The sequence below is a fragment of the Girardinichthys multiradiatus genome, chromosome 7, assembly GCF_021462225.1.
Source record: "Girardinichthys multiradiatus isolate DD_20200921_A chromosome 7, DD_fGirMul_XY1, whole genome shotgun sequence".
NCBI classification, from domain to species: domain Eukaryota; kingdom Metazoa; phylum Chordata; class Actinopteri; order Cyprinodontiformes; family Goodeidae; genus Girardinichthys; species Girardinichthys multiradiatus.
The window spans coordinates 47,720,204-47,740,257 of NC_061800.1; the positions used below are offsets into that span (position 1 = coordinate 47,720,204).

The following is a 20,054-nucleotide window of genomic DNA, read 5'->3' on the forward strand; positions in this document are numbered from 1 at the left end:
TTACTTTGTCAGCCAGGTATTGAAGAAAAGCTTTCTTGCTTTTTCATATTTGTAATTTAGCTGCATCTGTTAGTCTGGACTCAAATATTTATTCTGAACATTCAGACTCAGGCTTTCACAGAAGAGACCGGTGTTGCAGGACCGCTGAAGTTCAACTGCTTTTAATGCAGCAATACCGCCCCCTGCTGGTTGTTTTTGAAGCAGAGCAACAACCATACACTCACTTTATTCAGGTGCGTCCTGTCATAATTAGCGAGTCAGCCAATCACACAGGAGAGGTGAATGGGCCAACTGGTTCCAGATGATGAAGAGGCAACAGTAGCTCAAATAACTATTGGTTTCACAGAACACTATCTCTGTACACACATCTGGAACCTTGAAGCAGATGGGCTACAGCAGCAGAAGACCACACCAGGTGTCACCACTGTTAGCTAAAACAGGAAACAAAGGCTATAATTCACACAGACTCACTAGAACTGGACCAGAACAGATCTCTCAAACGTCGCCAGGTCCGATGAGTCTGGACTAGCATTCAGATGGTCGTGTCAGAATCTGGTGGAAACAACATGAAAGTCTTCCTTCCATCAACAGGACTGTTATAAACACAACAGTCTATCTGAGCATTGGTGCTGACTATCTTCATACCTTTTTAACCACAGTGGACCCTTCCAGCAAGATGATGCACCATGTCACAAAGCTCAGCTCGTCTCAAACTGAACAGGAGTTATCTGTACTCCAATGGTCTCCCCAGTCACCAGATCTCAGTCCAACAGAACATCTTTGGGATGTGGTGGAAGCCAACAGTTCTGCAGCTACCGTGTCAATATGGATCGAAACCTCAGAAGAATGTTTCTGACACCTTCTTGAATCTGTGTCCTGAAGAATTAAGGCAGTTCTGAAGGGAAAAGGGAGGTCCAACCCAGTGGTTACGAATGTATTTCTACTACATTTTACTTTTTTTTTTTTTCCCATCTTCAAACCTTGATCCACCCTTCTTTTCTTTATATTTTCCAAACAAACAGTCAAATTTCTTGGAATATTTTAAATTTCTGTGGATCAATGGTTCTCCAGGTGTTCTGAAACTCTAAAAGAGACGTTCTTTGGACTGTGGCCGGTTTAATGACTCATTTTCAGTCAAGTACCATTTCTGGCATCTTCAGGCTCTCTGTTACCAGTAACCCGTCATAAATACACATTTTGTTCCCATTTCTGTTATTGAATCTATTAGACATAAAACAGACAGAAAATAAGATTTTAACTCCAACAGAGGGATTCCCAAAGTGCTGCAGGCTGATAACTTGACATACACCAGACCAGGGGCCTCAAACCTCAGTCCTTAGGGGCTGATGTCCTGCAGCTTTAAGATGTGTTCCTATCGAATCAAACTGACTTCACGTTACAGAACCTGACTGGATGTATTTCAGTCAGGTGTGTTTAAATCATCAGTCCTGAAGGTTTGGAGTTATCTACTTTGTTAAAGTCCAGACTGTCTGCTCACACCCGCTGATGCAGAACCTGCAGCTGTTTCAACTCTGCTTCTATTTGGGAACGAGATAAAATATCCCACCTTCATGCATCATGAGATCTAGCTAAGATAGAAAAGATTCCCAGTCTTCCTGATCCGATGGTCCACAGCTGGCTAGTTATGTAACAGCAGATAAGTATAGTGCAATCTTCAAAATCTGTTCCACATATTTTAGTTTATTTAGTCTTGTGAGCTCTCTGAAAGTTCTCTATCAGAACTTTACCTTCGACATAAAGATGTCTGTGCTTCAATCTTCTCTGCAATGTGGCGTCAGCTTGATCTCAGCTTCCATCACAATAAGCTGCAGCTGTGATGAAGGTTGTGTAGCAAGAAGCAGAGCTTTTTATTATTGTGTTTTACGTGAAGTGAGGAAACAATCACCATTATTTTCAAAAAAACATTTTATTCTCTTTCTTAAGCAACATAAATCATTTAAAAGCTCAAATGATAATTCTGTATCTGAGAAGATTAACAGAACTGCTGGGTCATCGACAGAAACTCATTATATGGAAGCTGATGATAGTAAAATCAATAAATGTGACACAGGTGCATTATGATACTAAATGAAAAAGACCAGATTTATTCTGCACATTTTCTTTTGTTTCAGATCTGCTGCCACTTTGCCACAAAGCTGTGATTATATAAAGAAAAGACAACAGCATCCACACGACTCAGCTGACTCGATGGGTCAAACCAGTGTCTGTTTCTTCACACTCTCTCCACAAAGCGCAGGTCCAGTTTTTTGTCCGGAACCAGAACAGTGCGATTGATGCTTTTTAACTCTCCAACTGTCGGGTCTGGTTCGACTTCAAACTGACGAATCAGCTGAAAGCAAAAAGTAAGTTAAGGAGGTAAGACTCAATTTTATGTAACATTAGAAATAGACTGGACGGTGGGGACAGTAGTTAGAGTTGTTGGTCTCAGGTGTCCTCTTGTCTCACACTGAGACGAGGAGGACAATGTGATTTCAGACGTTCAGTTTGTACTGAAAGTCTAAACTGGGATGTGGGAATGATGTTACACCAACCTTGACCTTGCAAGGTTCTGGTCCTAATCTGTGGATCTTGGAGTTTGGTTTCCTTACTTAAGTTTTACTTTGTGGTGTTTTGTGCTTCTGTTTCAAGCTCGTTGGTTTCATGAATCACTTGTGAAAGTATAAAGCCACTTATTTATATAACATTTTGATCTGCTATCTGAGTTTTCACAATGCCTTAACCTTTGACTTCTGAGTTTTTTTCTGCCCACATTCTAACATTTTTAAAAGATGTTTATTAAACTAAAATGAATGTACTCAAGTAGGACAGGCTACTTTTTTCTACAATGTTCTGTGTTGAGAAAGGATCTTTATTCCTTCTTCCATGAGCTTCCAGCAGGCAGCATCAAAAAACAAGTCAAAAAATCTAATCATATGCAGATGACACCCAGCTCGAATTATGATTAGTGTTAAAATATAATTTACCACTGAACTTCCAGGCTTGGATTGTACCTTAACTCAACCCAGAGTTAGGATATTAAAGGTTCCTTGTCTTACCCGAAACAGAACTAAATACATCTCAAGTTCTGCAATCCTGCGACCCACACAGCTTCGAACTCCATAGCCGAACGGGATGGAACCAAAAGGATTTGGCCTCTGGCGGCCGTCACGGAGCCATCTCTCTGGCTTGAATTTGAACGACTCAGGAAAGGTGTTCTCATCATGACTGATGGCATAGTGACAGAACGTGAAAGAGGTCTGGAGAAATAACAGTCAAAAGATTGAACTTTTCTAGAGAATATCCACCAAAATCTAAATCCTGTTGCACTGATAGTAAATATTAGTGACAGAATAGAAATACCTCTTATGCTCCTAAAGGTGTTACAGATGTTGACAGCAAATATGTACAAGATGTATGTTATTTTATTACAAACAAGAATCAGACCCACGTTCTTTGGAAACTGAAAACCACTGACAGAAATAGGCTTTTCTGTGATGATCCTTGCATTCGTAGGAACCACAGGGTACATCCTGTTGAAAAAGAATTTAGGTAAACAGACAATGTGTAATTATCCTCCTAAATCATCCTTGTTAGAAACACCAAATGCTCCGCATGCAGTCTTACCTCAGAGTTTCCTTGACCACAGCTCGTAAAAACAGCATCCCAGTAACCTCTGCAGCAGTCGGGATTCGGTCTGCTGGGACCAGCGTGGACACTTCTTCATAAAGTCTGTCCTGGATTTCCGGGTTCTTAGACAGCTGGTACAAAGCCCATGTGAGGGTGTTGGAGGTCTTTAAATAAAGACAGTCTTGTCAACGTACCTCATATTACCTGAGAGCCCAGGAGCACTAGAAGAGAACTTCAGAAAGAGTTGCAAACAACAGCTACAACTTGTCCCATGAAAACAATATGTAATCCACTCAGCCCCAGTACATTCCCTGCACAACACTCCACTGATGAAGTTTGCTTAATGTTTGCTGAATAAAATTTAGACAGACCACTGAGATACTGTAAGCATATAGTCTGGTTAGATGAGGCCATAGCTGAACTCTTTGGATGTCGTTGAACTCACGATGCTTTTAGTAAGACTGGTTCTCCACATCAACCAAGAAACACGGCGCCAGGAGTGAAGTCTGCAGGTGGAAGCATCCTGTAGTGGGCTATCTTACAGCATATGGTGCTGGCAGACTTGTTAAAGGGAGGATGAATGAAGAAATATACCTCTGAATCTGAAGATGAAATGAGTTTGGACTTTCCATCAAGACATTGATCCCAAACACACAACCAAGGAAACTCTTAACTGGAGAAAGAAAATAAAACTGCTAGACCGGTCCAGTCAGTCGACAGGACTTGTATCCAACTAAAAATCTATGGAAACATCTGAAGATCAGAGTGCATAGAAAGGACCTTCAAGATCTGAAGACGGTTGTGTGAAAGAACAGGTCAAAGTCACACCTGAGAAATGTTTAGGTCTAGTTTTTCCATACAGGAGAAAAGGGTAATGACATCTATTATAAGATTCTGTGTGTTGCCTGTGTCATTCTAATTTTATACCCATAGCCTTCTAAGTTGGCTAATTTCTTTGTATGAGTGAATCATTTGTTGCTGACATCTGGGGTGAGATTTAGGTCAATGGCCCCATTAGAAATATTTCAGCTGAGAAAATATTGACATATTTTTGTTCCTGTTAAACATCGGAATGAGTTGAGTACCGTGTCCACTCCGGCTAAGAGAAGCTCTGTGATGCTGGCGTAGACATCTTTAATGCTCATCTGGGTGTTTGACAGGATGTATGTTAGATATTCACCCTCTACATCCTGGCTTTTGTCCACTCGCTGCTGAATGTCCTCCATCTTCTTGTCGATTAAAGTTTTAGCTAGAGTAGGAGTAAAACAGTAGTGAGGTTCTCTGTCTGCAATGAATAAGGTATTTAGAGGTCGCTTATTGTTTAATCGAGGTGTATCATCTCCCATAAGAGAGGTTTAACTAAGGACCCTGTAGAGTTTACTGCTTTCTGAAATCACACCAAACCTCGGTCAATAGTGTTTTCACCAGAGCAGTAAATACCAGAAAGGTTTGTCTCCAACTCACCGAAGCTAAAGATGCCCTCCCAGCCGTCGATGTAGCGTCTCCAAAACGGCAGCAGACTGCGGCTCCACCTGGGACAAATCGACGCAGCCCTACTGTTGGAGAACATCTGAATGACAGAGTTAATGAATTCTTGGGTACCAGCAGGAATGTCCTTCTCCAGACAGCCGAGCCTTGTCTCAAACAGTATGGAGCTAATACCTGGATGACAAAAATAATTCAACAACCCCAAAAAAAGTGTTCTCAGAGTTTGTTTTTTTTTACGAATGATGTTTGCTGCATACTTTCCAGTGAAAACAGATACAGCTTATTGGAGATGCCAGCGACGACATCTCCTGTTGGGCTGGCTTGACGCAGTTGGTTGATCCTTTTTATGAAGTCTGTAACCACCTCGTTGATCACCCCAGAGTACTGAGCAGAATCCCTGGGATGGAGCATCCGCTTGTTGAGAACCACCCTCAGGTTGTACCAGCGCTCCCCTTCCCTGAGAGCAGAAATACATGCTGAGATTTTCCTAAGAAAAGTGAGAAAATTAATATGAAGCCTAATGCTGATTAAGTCATGGTCCAATGGTTATGTTGGGTGAATGGATTGAGATACATCTCACAGTGTAGAACCACGTCCACAGCTCCGTCACATTTCACAGCAGTAACAACATTCAAAGCTTAGACAGGAGATTGAAAAATGACCTTTATCTGACACTAAACTCACGTTTTAATAGCATGTACAGTTTTTATGGATCTGTCGTTTAAGTCTTGTGAGTTTTGTGGATATCCCCGCAGCATTTTCGCTTTAATTGTGATAATGTCACACACTATAGATTTTGCAGCTTTTACAAAATGCTTTAAATTACTGGCACACCTGCAGGTTTTTCTCCACGCATAAAACGTAGACAGTGATTTGCATGTGTTGTCTACTTTTATCTAGTTTGTTTGTCACTGCCTAAAGACTGATGATTTTCAGTCAAATCCCCAGGAGTGCAACATGTGCACAAACTTCTGGCAATATACTTTTCTTTCAAAGTGGAAACGACTCATTTTAACCTGTTCTACATAAAAAACATAGACACATTAACATTTTCACAGCACAACATATTCCTGAAAGAATATTGAAATATATTGTTGAAAGAATATGTTGCATAATTAGAACATTTCTTAATTTACACTTATTCAGCTATAACATTTGCACTGCTGTTGGTGTGATTTCTAGCCAGAGTAGGCATGTGCAAAAGATGCCTCATCTGTTCAGATAATCTCAGGATACATAATGCACATTTACACCAACAGAGTTTCTATAAAGCTCAACTCTGAAAAGCAAGTTTAACTCTGGTTTTGTTACAAAAAAAACTTGGTTTGCAAATAATTTGAGATTTGCATAAATATGCATGTTTGTGGGGACAGAGCCTTCGGCCACACCGGCCAGCCTAAATGTTGTTTACAATGGCAGCAATGTGTTTTGTCAGCGGGTCAGAATCAGCCTTTTTCAATTACACCACACATGACCTTTATTTCTGGGGAGCTGTTCTGTCAGTATTACAATGGGTTTTTGTTTGTCTGTTTTTTTACAAACTGGAGGTGAAGCATTGCTGAGTGGATCAGTGTTTAGTTGCTTTACTCTGTGAAGGGCCCGTAGCCATGTCCTCTCATATCTCGGTACTCCGTCCACAGAGACATGTCTCCCCTGGTGGGAAACGTCCCATCGTTTCTCATGACTTCCTCCAGCAGCTGAGGGGTGTTCACCGACACAGAGTTGAATAGGTCTCTGTACATGGGTCCATACAGCTGCTTCTCATACAGCTGACAAGGGACAACATGAAAAAGAAAACTGATCACACACAGGAATAAAACTCCTTCAATTAAGAAGTAAAGCTGGCAGCTTTCTGCAACAACATCAGAAACAGCAGAATAGTTTCAGTCACTTTGCTGTGAGAATAAAGAATGTTGCACATTTGTTCAGCCAGTAAACGAGAGTTTAGCTGAACGCTGTTCCCCTCACACAACCTGATCCTGCAAGTAGAGCAAGGCCTTCCTCTAGCTGTTGCTATCTGGTGGTTGCCACGGAAACAAAGGTCATGTTACCTGTGAGGGACTACATGGACACCCTTTAATCAAACTTATTTGACAGGTCACCTTTGACCTTTGACTGTGTGTAACTGCAATCACATGCCACTTTGATCATAATGACATTATCTAACAGATTAGTAACACAGCTAGCAATAATGTTATTAGTGAACATATGGAACATACTAACAAATATAAATTTACACATAAAAATATTAGTTTAAGTTATAAATTATAAGGCCTGCAGCTGCTGAGATCCTGAACAAAGAGCTGTATAGAAAACAGGTTCAGAATAGAAACAGCAAATGTTCTAATGAACAGAACAGGTATTTACTTCCTGTAAACAGACCATCTGCCTCCAGGTTTTAGAAAATCATGGAGGTGTGGATGAATGTAAACATCATTGATGGATTTATGGCACATGACTGGACATTGTTTCCCAAACAATCAAGGCAAAAGGAACTCTAAAAGCTAGAGATTTAATCACTTGTGTTCCTTTAGTTTATGTGATGTAAATGTCTCTCTACTCACAAACCTGAAATCCTTGAATTTATTGTTTGCTAAATCAGGTTGAAGAATACAAAAACTTTCTTTGTGTAATGCTGAATATTTGTGATTTAAAAAACAGAAACGGTGATAAAATTCAGATCAAGGTTGTCAAAAACAGATCTTGCAGGTTTCTGACATTGTCTTCTCTATCACAGGAGTCAGTATTTCTGACTGGAGGGCTGAGCTGCCACGTTTTCTGCTTGCAGGATTTAGCACAGAAGTTAACTGGTTGAAAGCCCCGTGCATTGATATGATCTGCAGTTTCTAAAACCTGAGGCAGAGGGTCAGTTTACAGGAAGCAAATATCTGTTCTGTATATATTCATTAATAACTAAGATTAATATTTTCATATGGAAATTTCTATTTATCAGTATGTTCCATAGATAGTGAAATACGATCACAGTGTGAAAAAAGTCGGTCTTACTTTAACACAAACAGGAGTTTGTTTAAAAACTCGCAGATTTTTTATGAGATTGTTTCTGGATATACATATATTTCTCCCCAGGATAATCCTGACTGGTCATCTGATAATATGTTACCAAGAGGTTAGTGGGCGACTGCCATGTGGAATAAAAAGAAACTTGTGGAGGAAGGTTTGGTTTATGTTTAACTCATAACAGAAAAATAATTGAATAAAAGCACTTAACTTTAGTGGAAGTGATGCAAATATGTTGCATGTGTTTATTGCCTAAAAACCTCAATACCGTCTGACCAACAGCATATATTTATTTGGGTAAAGGATCAGAACTTGGTTGGCTGGGTTCTGGTTCAGTTCTAATCCACACAAAATAATTATCCATGTCTGAGGAAAGTGTAAAATAAATCCTACTACATTTGATTTATTCCCCAAAACAAAACAAAAATCAACTTTAAAACATAAAAATTCAGAGTAAGGGGGGTTCCAGGAACCCAAAACATTTCAGCCTGTGACCCCCTAAATAACAGCACCACATACTGGTGACCCCCTAAAAATACATATAAATAATTCATTTTCTATTTATTTAATAAATAAATGTAGAGTTAAATAAATATATGCACTTTTAAATGAATGTGTTTTTTAAATGACTTTTAACACAATTGTTGGAATTATGAATCTGAGAATATTATTTAATATTATAATATTTTATCAAATAATATTTGGGTCTGTTAAGGATTGACCAGCCCAGTAAGGTGATGGTATTAGGACAAAATAGAAAGGTGTGAGACGAGCTCTGACATTATTGAACAGCATAAACTCTGTACATATATGGAATAAATTCACACAATTTCTTAAAATACAAGAATTTATTAACAAAAATAAGTCAACTCAAAGTCAAACATATTTCAATCAACAAACTCTTTACTTTGCTAAAACAATCCAACTAAACTACCAAGCAGAATTAAAGAATAATGAAGATTAATGGACTATGTACAATATTAACAAGTTGATTAAAGATGATTGATAATTATGACCAAAAGAGTGATGCAACATTACCATGCAATGTTAATGTTTGAGAACCAATGATTATCTTGAAGAATCTGGAAGTGAAGTTAAGTTAGTCTTGGAACCAACTTAGGCAATAATCAGCAAACGTTTAGACAACCATTCACAATGCAAGATCAGATAAAATATTATTTTAATAAAATAATGTTTTAAATAATGATCTGCTGAATAAAACCAACCTCCTGGATGACTAATTCTCAACGGTGTCTAATTAACTGCCTTTATTAAAATAATATTTGAAGAAATATTATTAATAGAGTGTTTAATAAGGGAATATTTTGGAAAAGAGACAAATCTTTCTGGAGAAATGGGGCTTAATGGTGTTTACTTAGTTATCAAATCTAGTAAATGATGTTCAGGGAAATATTATTCACTGGATTGAAAACCAACAACTTTTCTGTTAAATACTCTTTAGTAGCAAGCACGTGTTCTTACCGTTAAGCTAACAAAAGAAGCTGATAGCTTAGCACCAGAATCAAACACATACCTTTAAAATACCAGGGTTAATAAAAAGGGTAAAAATGCATAAGCGCGGACGGCGGGTTATGATCAATATTCTGTTTAAAATCACCCTTTAAATAAAGTTTGTCTTAACTTTAACAACACACAAAGAACACAACCTGAACACGTGGTGCTGCAGATAGCATGCTAGCACCAAGATAGCTGAGTTCAACACAAACAAAACTTCATAAAATAAAAAACGTTTATATCATTTCATTCTAAATCCGTTTCTGCACAAAACACCTAACCTCATGAACCGTGGTGAGGAAACGTTGTCCAAGGGGTGAAGCTTGAAGAAGATATCCACAGTCAACAAAGACCTCCTTAGCTGTGGAAGGTGTTCTGGGAACAAAGGGTTAGCTTCCCGCTAACCTCCAGCTGTGGAGGAAGAACGGCTCGTTACCATGGTGATAGGGTCTCTGCTGTCTTCCTTCCAGGCTGGGAGACGCTCCGCTCGGATTCATAGAGACAGCTTCTCTGTGGGGAACTTCTCTGGGACAGTTTGCTTCTACAGGCCTCAGAGGAGAAAGTAAGCAACTCTTACACCTTAATTTTCCCCGTTCATGAATGAAAATACCGGAAACACAGACAGTATTTCATTCGTACTTATCTTTGCATATAATCGATGATCTTATGACATCCTTGGATCCAGTTGAAGAGTTCATGTCTGTTTCCTAGCAAAGAGACATCAGCGCGCCTTTCTCCCCTATCCGGTCCCTCTGGAAGGCCGTGTGGAAGAGGGCGGATGTAGCAACAGCTGTGCTTTTATTTTGGGCAGTGGCGTCACAGGAAGTCCGCAGTTATCCCGTTTCCTGGCTGTGCCGGAAGAAGGTTAATGCACTTTATTTTGAAAATTTCCAGAAGAGTTCGTACCGGAGTTTAATGTTGAAATCCATGGCTGTGGGTCCCAACACAATTATTTAATTGCCCATTTCATAATTTAATGGTATATATAATTATTTAATAATGAATCAAATAATTGTCAGTCAGTCATTTTCTATACCGCTTATTCCATAGTGGGCTGGTGCCTATCTCCAACAGTCTATGGCCGAGAGGTGGGGTACACCCTGGACAGGTCGCCAATCCATCGCAGGGCAACAAACAAACAACCACACACACACTCATTCACACCTAAGGGCAATTTAGAGTGACCAATTAACCTAACAGGCATGTCTTTGGACTGTGGGAGGAAGCTGGAGTACCCGGTGAGAACCCACGCATGCACAGGGAGAACATGCAAACTCCATTCAGAAAGAGGGGAGGAACCCAGGACCTTCTTGCTGCAAGGCAACAGTGCTACCAACTGCGCCACCGTGCAGCCCATAAATAAATGTTCCATTAAAAAATTAAATGTACCAATTATTTGATACAGGCTGCATGCTTTGGTTCACCATGGAAGAAGCGGTAGAACATGACTGACTGACTGACATTAATTTCATGATATATTTATTTAATTTTTCCCTTTTGGCCCTCCATCCATTTCAGAGGTTACATCACAATGATTTTGAAAATCATCTCGCAACCCCCTGGGGGTCCCGACCCCCACTTTGGGAACCCCTGTTCTTTCATTGTGAGCTAATAATTTATAATGAATCTGTATTTCATCCCTATCACCCACTAATAAACATTATCCTCCTGAAGGCGTCTAGGTAAATAAACAGATTTGAGTGTCATTTGTATAAATATTAAAAGAGTAAGAAGTAAAATGGAAATGTGGACCAGGGCCGGTTCTAGGCATGCATATATGAGGGGGCAGGCAGAAATGTGAAGGGGGCAACATCATGCGTACACATTATGCTCCGGCATGTTTATTGTTGTTGTTGATTAGTGGGATCTATATGGGATTGGGGTAAAATGTGCTGCACAATTTGCCAGACAGGACTGGATATCCCCTAGTTGGGCTTATTTTGAGCACGTTGGGCTGGAAAAAAATAGCTTTGGGCGGGTTGTTAAAATTTGGGCTGCTTTCACCACATTTGGAGGGATTTTAGAAATTATTAATGGAAAAATTCTATCAAGATAGTTCTCATTGTTTGGCAGAGATGTAAAAATCTATACATGTCAAAATGTTTTTGCTTTTTACTCACATCAACAGTTCATTTATTTTTCAAAAGAGAATCTGTCGAACTTGACATCATCAATCAGTGATGGTCATTGGTTAATCAACTGTCTCTGTGAAATTATATTGGTCAATTGTAAACGCCCAAAACGCTGTTAAGAGTTCATCTAATATTCACTGAGGTGAGGCCTTAACTTTGTTAATCTTAGACTTGATGCTGAGAGACAGCTTCATGCTTGAGAGGGAAATACAAAAGATATCCAGAAAGCTAAAACCAGACCAGCACCACATCCCAACTGGATCTGGTACTGGCCAGAACATGCAGAGACATTTTTGGAGGCAGGTGCTTAAGCCAAAAAATGTCATAGATTGCCAAATTTATTCATTAAACTAAAATAAACAACAGGATATATTTAAACTTTAGCCTCACTTTTTTGGCATTATGCTGCAAAATTTGTAAATGAAATAAATCAATGTTCTGCTATGCATCTTAATCAATACTTTTTATCCAATTTGAATAAATAACTAACTCTGACTGCACTGTTCAGTGGTTAGGATTAATTGGAATGTATGAACCTGACTTTTGTGAAGAGCCTTGAGACAACATTGTTGTGAATTGGTGCTATAGAAATAAAACTGAATTGAATTGAATAAAGACTCAGTGAATCATGTGAGAAAACAGTATATATTATTTGACTGTTTTCTGACAGAGTTGAAGCATTACACTTATAATATACCATTATAAATATAACTCACCACACTTTCATGTAGCTCAACTTAAGACCTGCCTTCCATTTCAAATCACAAACCTACTTTAAGTACCGGTAGTTAATGTTAACATTGGGTCTATTATTATGCTAATAAAACCAAACAGACAGCTAAGTAACATTTTCCTATTTATTCATAATTTCTATATCATATTATATTCAGCCTTCGACATAGATTAGCCTGTAATGTTAACCACCCAGCAGAATGATTCCTCAACTGTTGGAGTAGAAATGTTTGCATGAAAAGAGCTCCTTGTGTTAAAGTGACTTTTAGTTACACAGAACAGAGTTTGGTTAGCATGCTGTAATTATACAATACTGTATGTTTGTTTCTATTCTTAACGCTTTATTGTGAGAGTTAGGCTACTAGACATTCAGGAAAATGGTTGTTGCCATGCTTTTTCTTTTATTCTTCAGACTTGAAATTAGTGGTCTAATTAATGGTCTAATGTGTCTGGTTGTATATCTTCCTCCTGTTCTCTCTTCATTAAACCTGACAAACATAAGTCAACAGCTGGACAAGGCTGTGAAAATTACAGATATTCTGAGTACAAAACATGTAGGCAATGGATTACGCAGTCATACATGGATGCTGATTGGAAGAAAATCCAAGCGTTTTTCAGCAGGGTTCGCGCCAAGATGCCCTCCTCTCCAGCCTTTTTTTAAAGAAACATCGGGCCAGAAGCCGCGTAATGTTTTCAGCGCTGTAATGTAAAGCATAAGCAGGTATTGTGTGATACCGCAGTATGCAGTCGTAAAAACTGATTTTTGCATGGACATGTCTGGCGGACGTCCACTGAGACAAGTAAGCGCGATTATGTTTTGCCCTTAAATGTAGGAGGCTGAGAGAGAGGCAAGGCGAGGGCTTGTGCTTCTGTAATTGAGAATTTATTTGAGAGGGCCAGACATTTGTTTGAGGTGGTAGTACCCCCCCTTGCCCCTGCGTATATCCGGCCTCGATTTGGACCCCCAGAATTTGTCTCACAGTAAGTACTGTTGTGATGTTTTGTGACCACTATTTTCATTTCACATCAGTTTCATTCGGAATTCTATCAGAGTCTGTCAAGAACACGGCAGAAACATGGGAGTACCTGGGCCCCATCGTGTTTGGACTCAGGACAATAAAGCAACTGACAGCATCACTGTCACCTTTCAGGCTGATGTTCGGCAGAAGAGCAGAGCTATCCCTGATTCATACCAGAGCAGTATGAGGTAACCAAAGAAACAGACAAATCTTAAGTTTTATGTTTTGACAAAGTATTTCTGACTTGATTGTCATAAAACAATCAAATCTTCATTTCATTAATGATGTTGTTTAAGTGGATAGTTCTTTCTAAGAGACATTACATTATCATGGAAATTTACTTTTACTGCTATTCAGCTGTTTCTCATGGATTGCCTCAGACTCCTAAGGATAACACAGGCCCCCTCTAGCCAAGACCTACAGCATGCGCTGTGGCGGTTCGCAGCCGAGTGTGAAGCGGCTGGGATGAAGATCAGATCCTCCAAGTCCGAGGCCATGGTACTCGACCGGAAAAGGGTGGTTTGTCCTCTTCAGGTTGGAGGGGAGTTCCTACCTCAAGTGGAGGAGTTTAAGTATCTCAGGGTCTTGTTCCCATGTGAGGGAAGAATGGAGCGGGAGATCGACAGACGGATCGGTGCAGCTGCCACAGTAATGGGGGCACTGTGCCGGTCCGTTGTGGTGAAGAGAGAGCTGAGCCGAAAAGCAAAGCTCTCGATTTACCGGTCGCTCTACATTCCTACCCTCACCTATGGCCATGAACTTTGGGTCATGACCGAAAGAACGAGATCCCGGATACAACCGGCTGAAATGAGCTTCCTCCGTAGGGTGGCCGGGCACTCCCTTAGAGATATGGTGAGGAGCTCGGCCATCCGGGAGGAGCTCGGAGTAGAGCCGCTGCTTCTCCACATCGAGAGGAGCCAGTTGAGGTGGCTCGGGCATCTATACCGGATGCCTCCTGGACGCCTTCCTCTGGAGGTGTTCCCTCTGGAGGTGTTCCAGGCACGTCCCACCGGGAGGAGGCCCAGGGGATGGCCCAGAACACGCTGGAGGGACTATGTCTCTCGGCTGGCCTGAGAACACCTTGGGCTCCCCCCGGAGGAGCTGGAGGAGGTGTCTGGGGAGAGGGACGTCTGGGCGTGACCTGGTCCCGGATAAGCGGAAGACGACAAGGACGAGTACGAGTACAAGTACAAACTTTATGGCCCCAATTTAGCTCCATACCAAAGTTCAGGTTTTACTCCTGGCTGATCGGCAATCAGCCGGACGAACGCATCTAACTCCGTTGCCCTTCCACAGTCTTCAAACAGCAAATCAAAACAGCTCAGCATAAAACAATCAATATTGCATGCAACAAGGTAAATCCTTGGTAATACTAATTCATGTTCACTATGCCTCACCCTGCCCAGACCTCTAAATACTCCAATCCAATTTAATATAAAAAGAACGAAATTACTTTGACGTTGATTTCTTTTCTTCACCGGCTTGAGGATGGGTCACAGGTCTGAAGAAAAATGGGGGGATCAGAGTACCACGCGTCCTTGATCAACTCAAAAGCGTTAAACTTCTCATCCGTCCAAAACAGAGGAAATATGAGGAACCCACGCAGCCGACTAAAAAAACAAGAAGGATGTCATCTCCTTGGAAACAAAACCTCTGTGGGCCTTCACCTGCGCCTGGATGCATCTAACGGTCTTCGATCGGAATATGAATCTTCTGATCTTTTTGTATCAGACAGATTTCCAGCTTTCAAAGCTCTTCTGGGAATGGTCAGTGTGGAGGAAAAGTAAACCCGCTTGGGAACTTCTATTCTCCAAAGATTGCCCCCTTACATTGTAAACAACTCAGAAATGTCGGCTAAAACTTTGTTTCCTTGACTTTTTATATCTCTGTTGACATCAGCTTTGATGCCCATTGCTGCGATGAATGCTGAACTGTACATGTCGAACTGCGCAGCCCCAGGTGTTGTGCTGGTTCTGGTATGATTCTTCCAGATTGACTCCGGCCGTGCTCCGTCATCCGGGAACAACAGACTCTGGTGGAATCAGATGGCCGTGTGGTGCTCTACCATCTGATGACATCTGACTTTCTTTTTCTGACTCTGCCGCGTCTCTCTCTGATAATGACTAAAATATATCTAAAGAAATATCAGGTTCTTCACTGCTGTCTGTGTTGTCAGCCATTGTAGCAGCAGTCAAGTTACATGTGGTGCTCCCCTGTGATGTAAGGAGTAGTGAAACTTATGACAATATATCTCAACAACTGTTCATTTCAGTGGCCTGAATTTACTTTTTGGAAAATTGTATTTATGTTTCCTGTCCATAAATGTAATTGGATTTATCATGAAAATTTAATGTCACAGGCACTTTAAGGCCCAGTTAATGCAGTTTATCTGCCAAACAAAAGTTGATTTGAGGTTTAGTTCCTCTTTGAGCAACATAGATGTCCTGGTCAGTATTACTTCTGCAGTCTGGGTTGTGCTTCTGTTGGGAGTGACACAATCACCACATCACAAGCTGCCATTTTGCTCTATTTGGCCTTGCAGTAAGAAGGTTCTCGGTTTGATTCGCAGCCAGGGGTCTTTCTGCATGCAGTTTGCATGTTCTCTCCATGCATGCATTCTCCGGCTTCCTCCCACAGTCCAAAAACATGACTGTTAGCTTAATTGGTTTCTCTAAATTGCTCTTAGGTGTGAGTGAGTGAGTGAGTGAGTGAGTGCGTGAGTGAGTGAGTGAGTGAGTGCGTGAGTGAGTGAGTGAGGGAGTGCGTGAGTGAGTGAGTGAGTGAGTGAGTGAGTGAGTGAGTGAGTGAGTGAGTGAGTGAGTGAATGAGTGAGTGAGTGAGTGCGTGAGTGAGTGAGTGAGTGAGTGAGTGAGTGAGTGAGTGAGTGAGTGAGTGAGTGCGTGAGTGAGTGAGTGAGTGAGTGAGTGAGTGAGTGAGTGAGTGAGTGAGTGAGTGCGTGAGTGAGTGAGTGAGTGCGTGAGTGAGTGAGTGAGGGAGTGCGTGAGTGAGTGAGTGAGGGAGTGCGTGAGTGAGTGAGTGAGTGAGTGAGTGAGTGAGTGAGTGAGTGCGTGAGTGAGTGAGTGAGTGAGTGAGTGAGTGAGTGAGTGAGTGAGGGAGTGCGTGAGTGAGGGAGTGCGTGAGTGAGTGAGTGAGTGAGTGAGTGAGTGAGGGAGTGAGTGAGTGAGTGAGGGAGTGCGTGAGTGAGGGAGTGAGTGAGTGAGTGAGTGAGTGAGTGAGTGAGGGAGTGCGTGAGTGAGGGAGTGCGTGAGTGAGTGAGTGAGTGAGTGAGTGAGGGAGTGAGTGAGTGAGTGAGTGAGGGAGTGCGTGAGTGAGTGAGTGCGTGAGTGAGTGAGTGAGTGAGTGAGTGAGTGAGTGAGTGAGTGAGTGAGTGAGTGAGTGAGTGCGTGAGTGAGTGAGTGAGTGAGTGAGTGAGTGAGTGAGTGAGTGAGTGAGTGAGTGAGTGAGTGAGTGAGGGAGTGCGTGAGTGAGTGAGTGCGTGAGTGAGTGAGGGAGTGCGTGAGTGAGTGAGTGAGTGAGTGAGTGAGTGAGTGAGTGAGTGAGTGAGTGAGTGAGTGAGTGCGTGAGTGAGTGAGTGAGTGAGTGAGTGAGGGAGTGCGTGAGTGAGTGAGTGCGTGAGTGAGTGAGTGAGTGAGTGAGTGAGTGAGTGAGTGAGTGAGTGAGTGAGTGAGTGAGTGAGTGAGTGAGTGAGTGAGTGAGTGAGTGAGTGAGTGAGTGAGGGAGTGCGTGAGTGAGTGAGTGCGTGAGTGAGTGAGGGAGTGCGTGAGTGAGTGAGTGAGTGAGTGAGTGAGTGAGTGAGTGCGTGAGTGAGTGAGTGAGTGAGTGAGTGCGTGAGTGAGTGAGTGAGTGAGGGAGTGCGTGAGTGAGTGAGTGAGGGAGTGAGTGAGTGAGTGAGTGAGTGAGTGAGTGAGTGAGTGAGTGAGTGAGTGAGTGAGTGAGTGAGTGAGTGAGTGAGTGAGTGAGTGAGTGAGTGAGTGAGTGAGTGAGTGAGTGAATGCATGGTTGTTTGTCCTGTGTGTCTCTGTGTTGCCCTGCAATGGACGGCGACCTGTCCAGGTTGGATCTCACCCATAGACTGCTGCAGATAGCCACCAGCTCCCCTGCAACCCTATATGGAGGAAGCAGGTATAGAAAATGGATGGATGGTTTTGGAATACAGGTGGTTGTGAAGGTTACGTCAGTCCAGGTAACCAACGTGATGTTTGTCTGCCTGCCTGGGTCTGTGTTTATGGGGGCTGACTCCTTCCAGAAGAAAGTCAAAGGGAGAGCTGAATGGGGAGGCTGTGGTGGCCTGGATGGTGGTACGCTGATAAGGTTTCTGTGCACTCTGGGGTTGAGGAGCACCAGTGTGAGTTTGTTTGTTTAATTTTAATTACTTTGTTTCTCATCATATGTGTTTGGGGTGGCACCACTGGAGTCCACCGCGCCAGGTAAGTCTCGGCCTGATTGTTTTATTCTGTTGTGGTTTTCATTATTTCCTTTCACATCTGTTTTTCTTAATTACATTTTTAATCATTTTTTTAAATTGAATTACAGCTCCTGCTATTTTGTCTGAATCAACCTGGGTCTTTTTTAAAAACTCAAAATATATTTTGTATTTTCCTGTGTGCAATTCCCGGGGTGGCGTTGTTGGTACCATGAATGTTTTCAATTGATTAAGTAAATTTAATATTTAATATTTCCACACTCACTCGCCACATTAAGATTCTGTCCACATAGTTCAGTTTATTAGGATTTCATGTGACAGGCCAGCAATGAGCTGACTGTAACTTTAAGTGGAAAGGTTTTTTTTTTACATCTGAAAAGTGTGGCTCAAATTAGATTCAGCCTCCTTTACTCAGATGTCCCCTAATAAAATCCAGTCTAACTAATTGCTTTCAGAAGTTCTCTAATGACTAAACAGAGTCCCTCTGCGTGTAATGTGTTCTAATTATAAATCCAGCAGTTCAATGGAGGACTGTTAGAAAACATTAAAAAGACATAAAGAACACAGCAGGGAGTTCAGGGAGAAAGTTTGCATGTCTTGGATACAAACTTTAACACATGTATTGTTGTGTCATGGAGCTCCTATACATGTAGGTGTGAAACATCCAGACAGATCAGATCATCACACTCTGACATACCTGCAAGTCATGCTCACGGTTGTAGTAACCCTGAAACACCAGCCTGTAAAGCGTTTCCAAGAAGGTGACACGATGGAGGTCTTCCACTGTCTGAGGCTTGTCCTGCAGGGAAGAGAGGGCACCAGGAGCAGAAGAGGTCCTACCCACCTTTCTGCAGTTGACATGGCTTTTAAAAATGTGGCTCGATGGCAACAGCCAGGTGGTTTTCCCTGACAGTGCTCTTCTTGACAACCACGCAGCCATTGTAGGAGCCAAATGAAAAGCACACAGCTCCTGTTACATCCAAGTTTCTGGTAAAGCAGGGAGGGGCCAAGTCTTGCAAATTTTTAACCCATCCAGGCAATATCCAAAGAAGCAACCAGGACAAATAGCAATGAAGGAAAGGGGTTGTGGCTGTAAGCTTTGAGCTTTTGAGTTCTCTGTCATTTAAAGTAGACTTGCTCAAGCAAGTCCACATATAAAGAAAAGTAACAGAGTAGGTAGGTAATCGGTTTGGCTGGAATTATTGTGAAACATCCTTGTAAGCCTATCCACTCCAAACAATGAAGCTTCTTTTCCCTTTTTTGGGAACAGCCCATCATGTGAGCCTGTGTGGATACAAGAGTTTTTCCTCCCTCACTAACCTTTGGGGCTGCGCATGACATACCAGATGTTGTGAAAGCTAAATTAAATAATTTAGGCCCAATATAAATCACTGCATGTCATAAATGCTCTGAGGTTAGATTGTTTAGAACTCAGAACCAACTTTGGGTAAAATCTGAAACTTCCTGAACTCAGAAGTTCTTAGATTTAATACAAAGTTGAACTGCTTCAGAGTAAACCTCAGTCTTCACCAAAACATATTAACTTACATATATTCACCTATAAAATAAATGTTTTACTCTTTAGTTTCATTAGTCTCTCTGGCAACATCTAATTAAAAATTCAAGTTTCCACATTTCCCAGGAGTTTACAAAGAACATATTACTTAGACCCAATTCTCTTAAGCACTCTTCAAAATGGGAAAGACAGGAAGAAATGCTATTCATGTAAGACCGATGTGTCAGAGGTAAGGAAATGGCTAGAAGAAAAGAGCTGCTGGCCCAAAGGGGACCATAACTACAGTCAGAACCACAATCTGTGTTAATATGAAGGACTTAATACTGAATCCGTGCGATGGATGGATGGATGAATGGATGGACAATTTTTTTTCCTTTTTTAAAATCTGTGAAACTTCAGATGAAAACGATTGAACTTGGTGAACTGGAAAAATAAAACGGAACTGACACATCATCCACAGATATACATTATACCACAATGGTAAAAACCAACGCACCATAAAAGGATAGAATAAAATAGGGCTGCAACTAACGATCCTTTTGCTAACCGATTAATCTGTCGAC

At 41.4% G+C, this 20,054-nt stretch overlaps 1 protein-coding gene across 3 annotated transcripts; it reads right to left on the reverse strand.

Annotated features, from left to right (window-relative positions):
• Nucleotides 1–1,911: 1,911 nt before the first annotated feature.
• Nucleotides 1,912–18,998, reverse strand: LOC124870981 (sterol 26-hydroxylase, mitochondrial-like). 3 transcript variants are annotated; one of them, XM_047369890.1, is made up of 10 exons: nt 10,288–10,325; nt 9,930–10,197; nt 6,703–6,884; nt 5,373–5,572; nt 5,092–5,289; nt 4,713–4,876; nt 3,625–3,791; nt 3,449–3,530; nt 3,057–3,257; nt 1,912–2,350 (listed from the first exon to the last, which is right to left on the reverse strand). In XM_047369890.1, exons 3-10 carry the CDS (start codon nt 6,855–6,857, stop codon nt 2,234–2,236), a joined length of 1,284 nt encoding a protein of 427 aa, XP_047225846.1. In that variant the 5' UTR covers nt 6,858–6,884; nt 9,930–10,197; nt 10,288–10,325; the 3' UTR covers nt 1,912–2,233. The 3 variants fall into 3 exon arrangements, with proteins under 3 accessions (XP_047225846.1, XP_047225844.1, XP_047225845.1); XM_047369888.1 differs by lacking the exons at nt 9,930–10,197; nt 10,288–10,325 and adding an exon at nt 18,673–18,998; XM_047369889.1 differs by lacking the exon at nt 10,288–10,325 and having other exon boundaries at nt 9,930–10,287.
• Nucleotides 18,999–20,054: the final 1,056 nt, after the last annotated feature.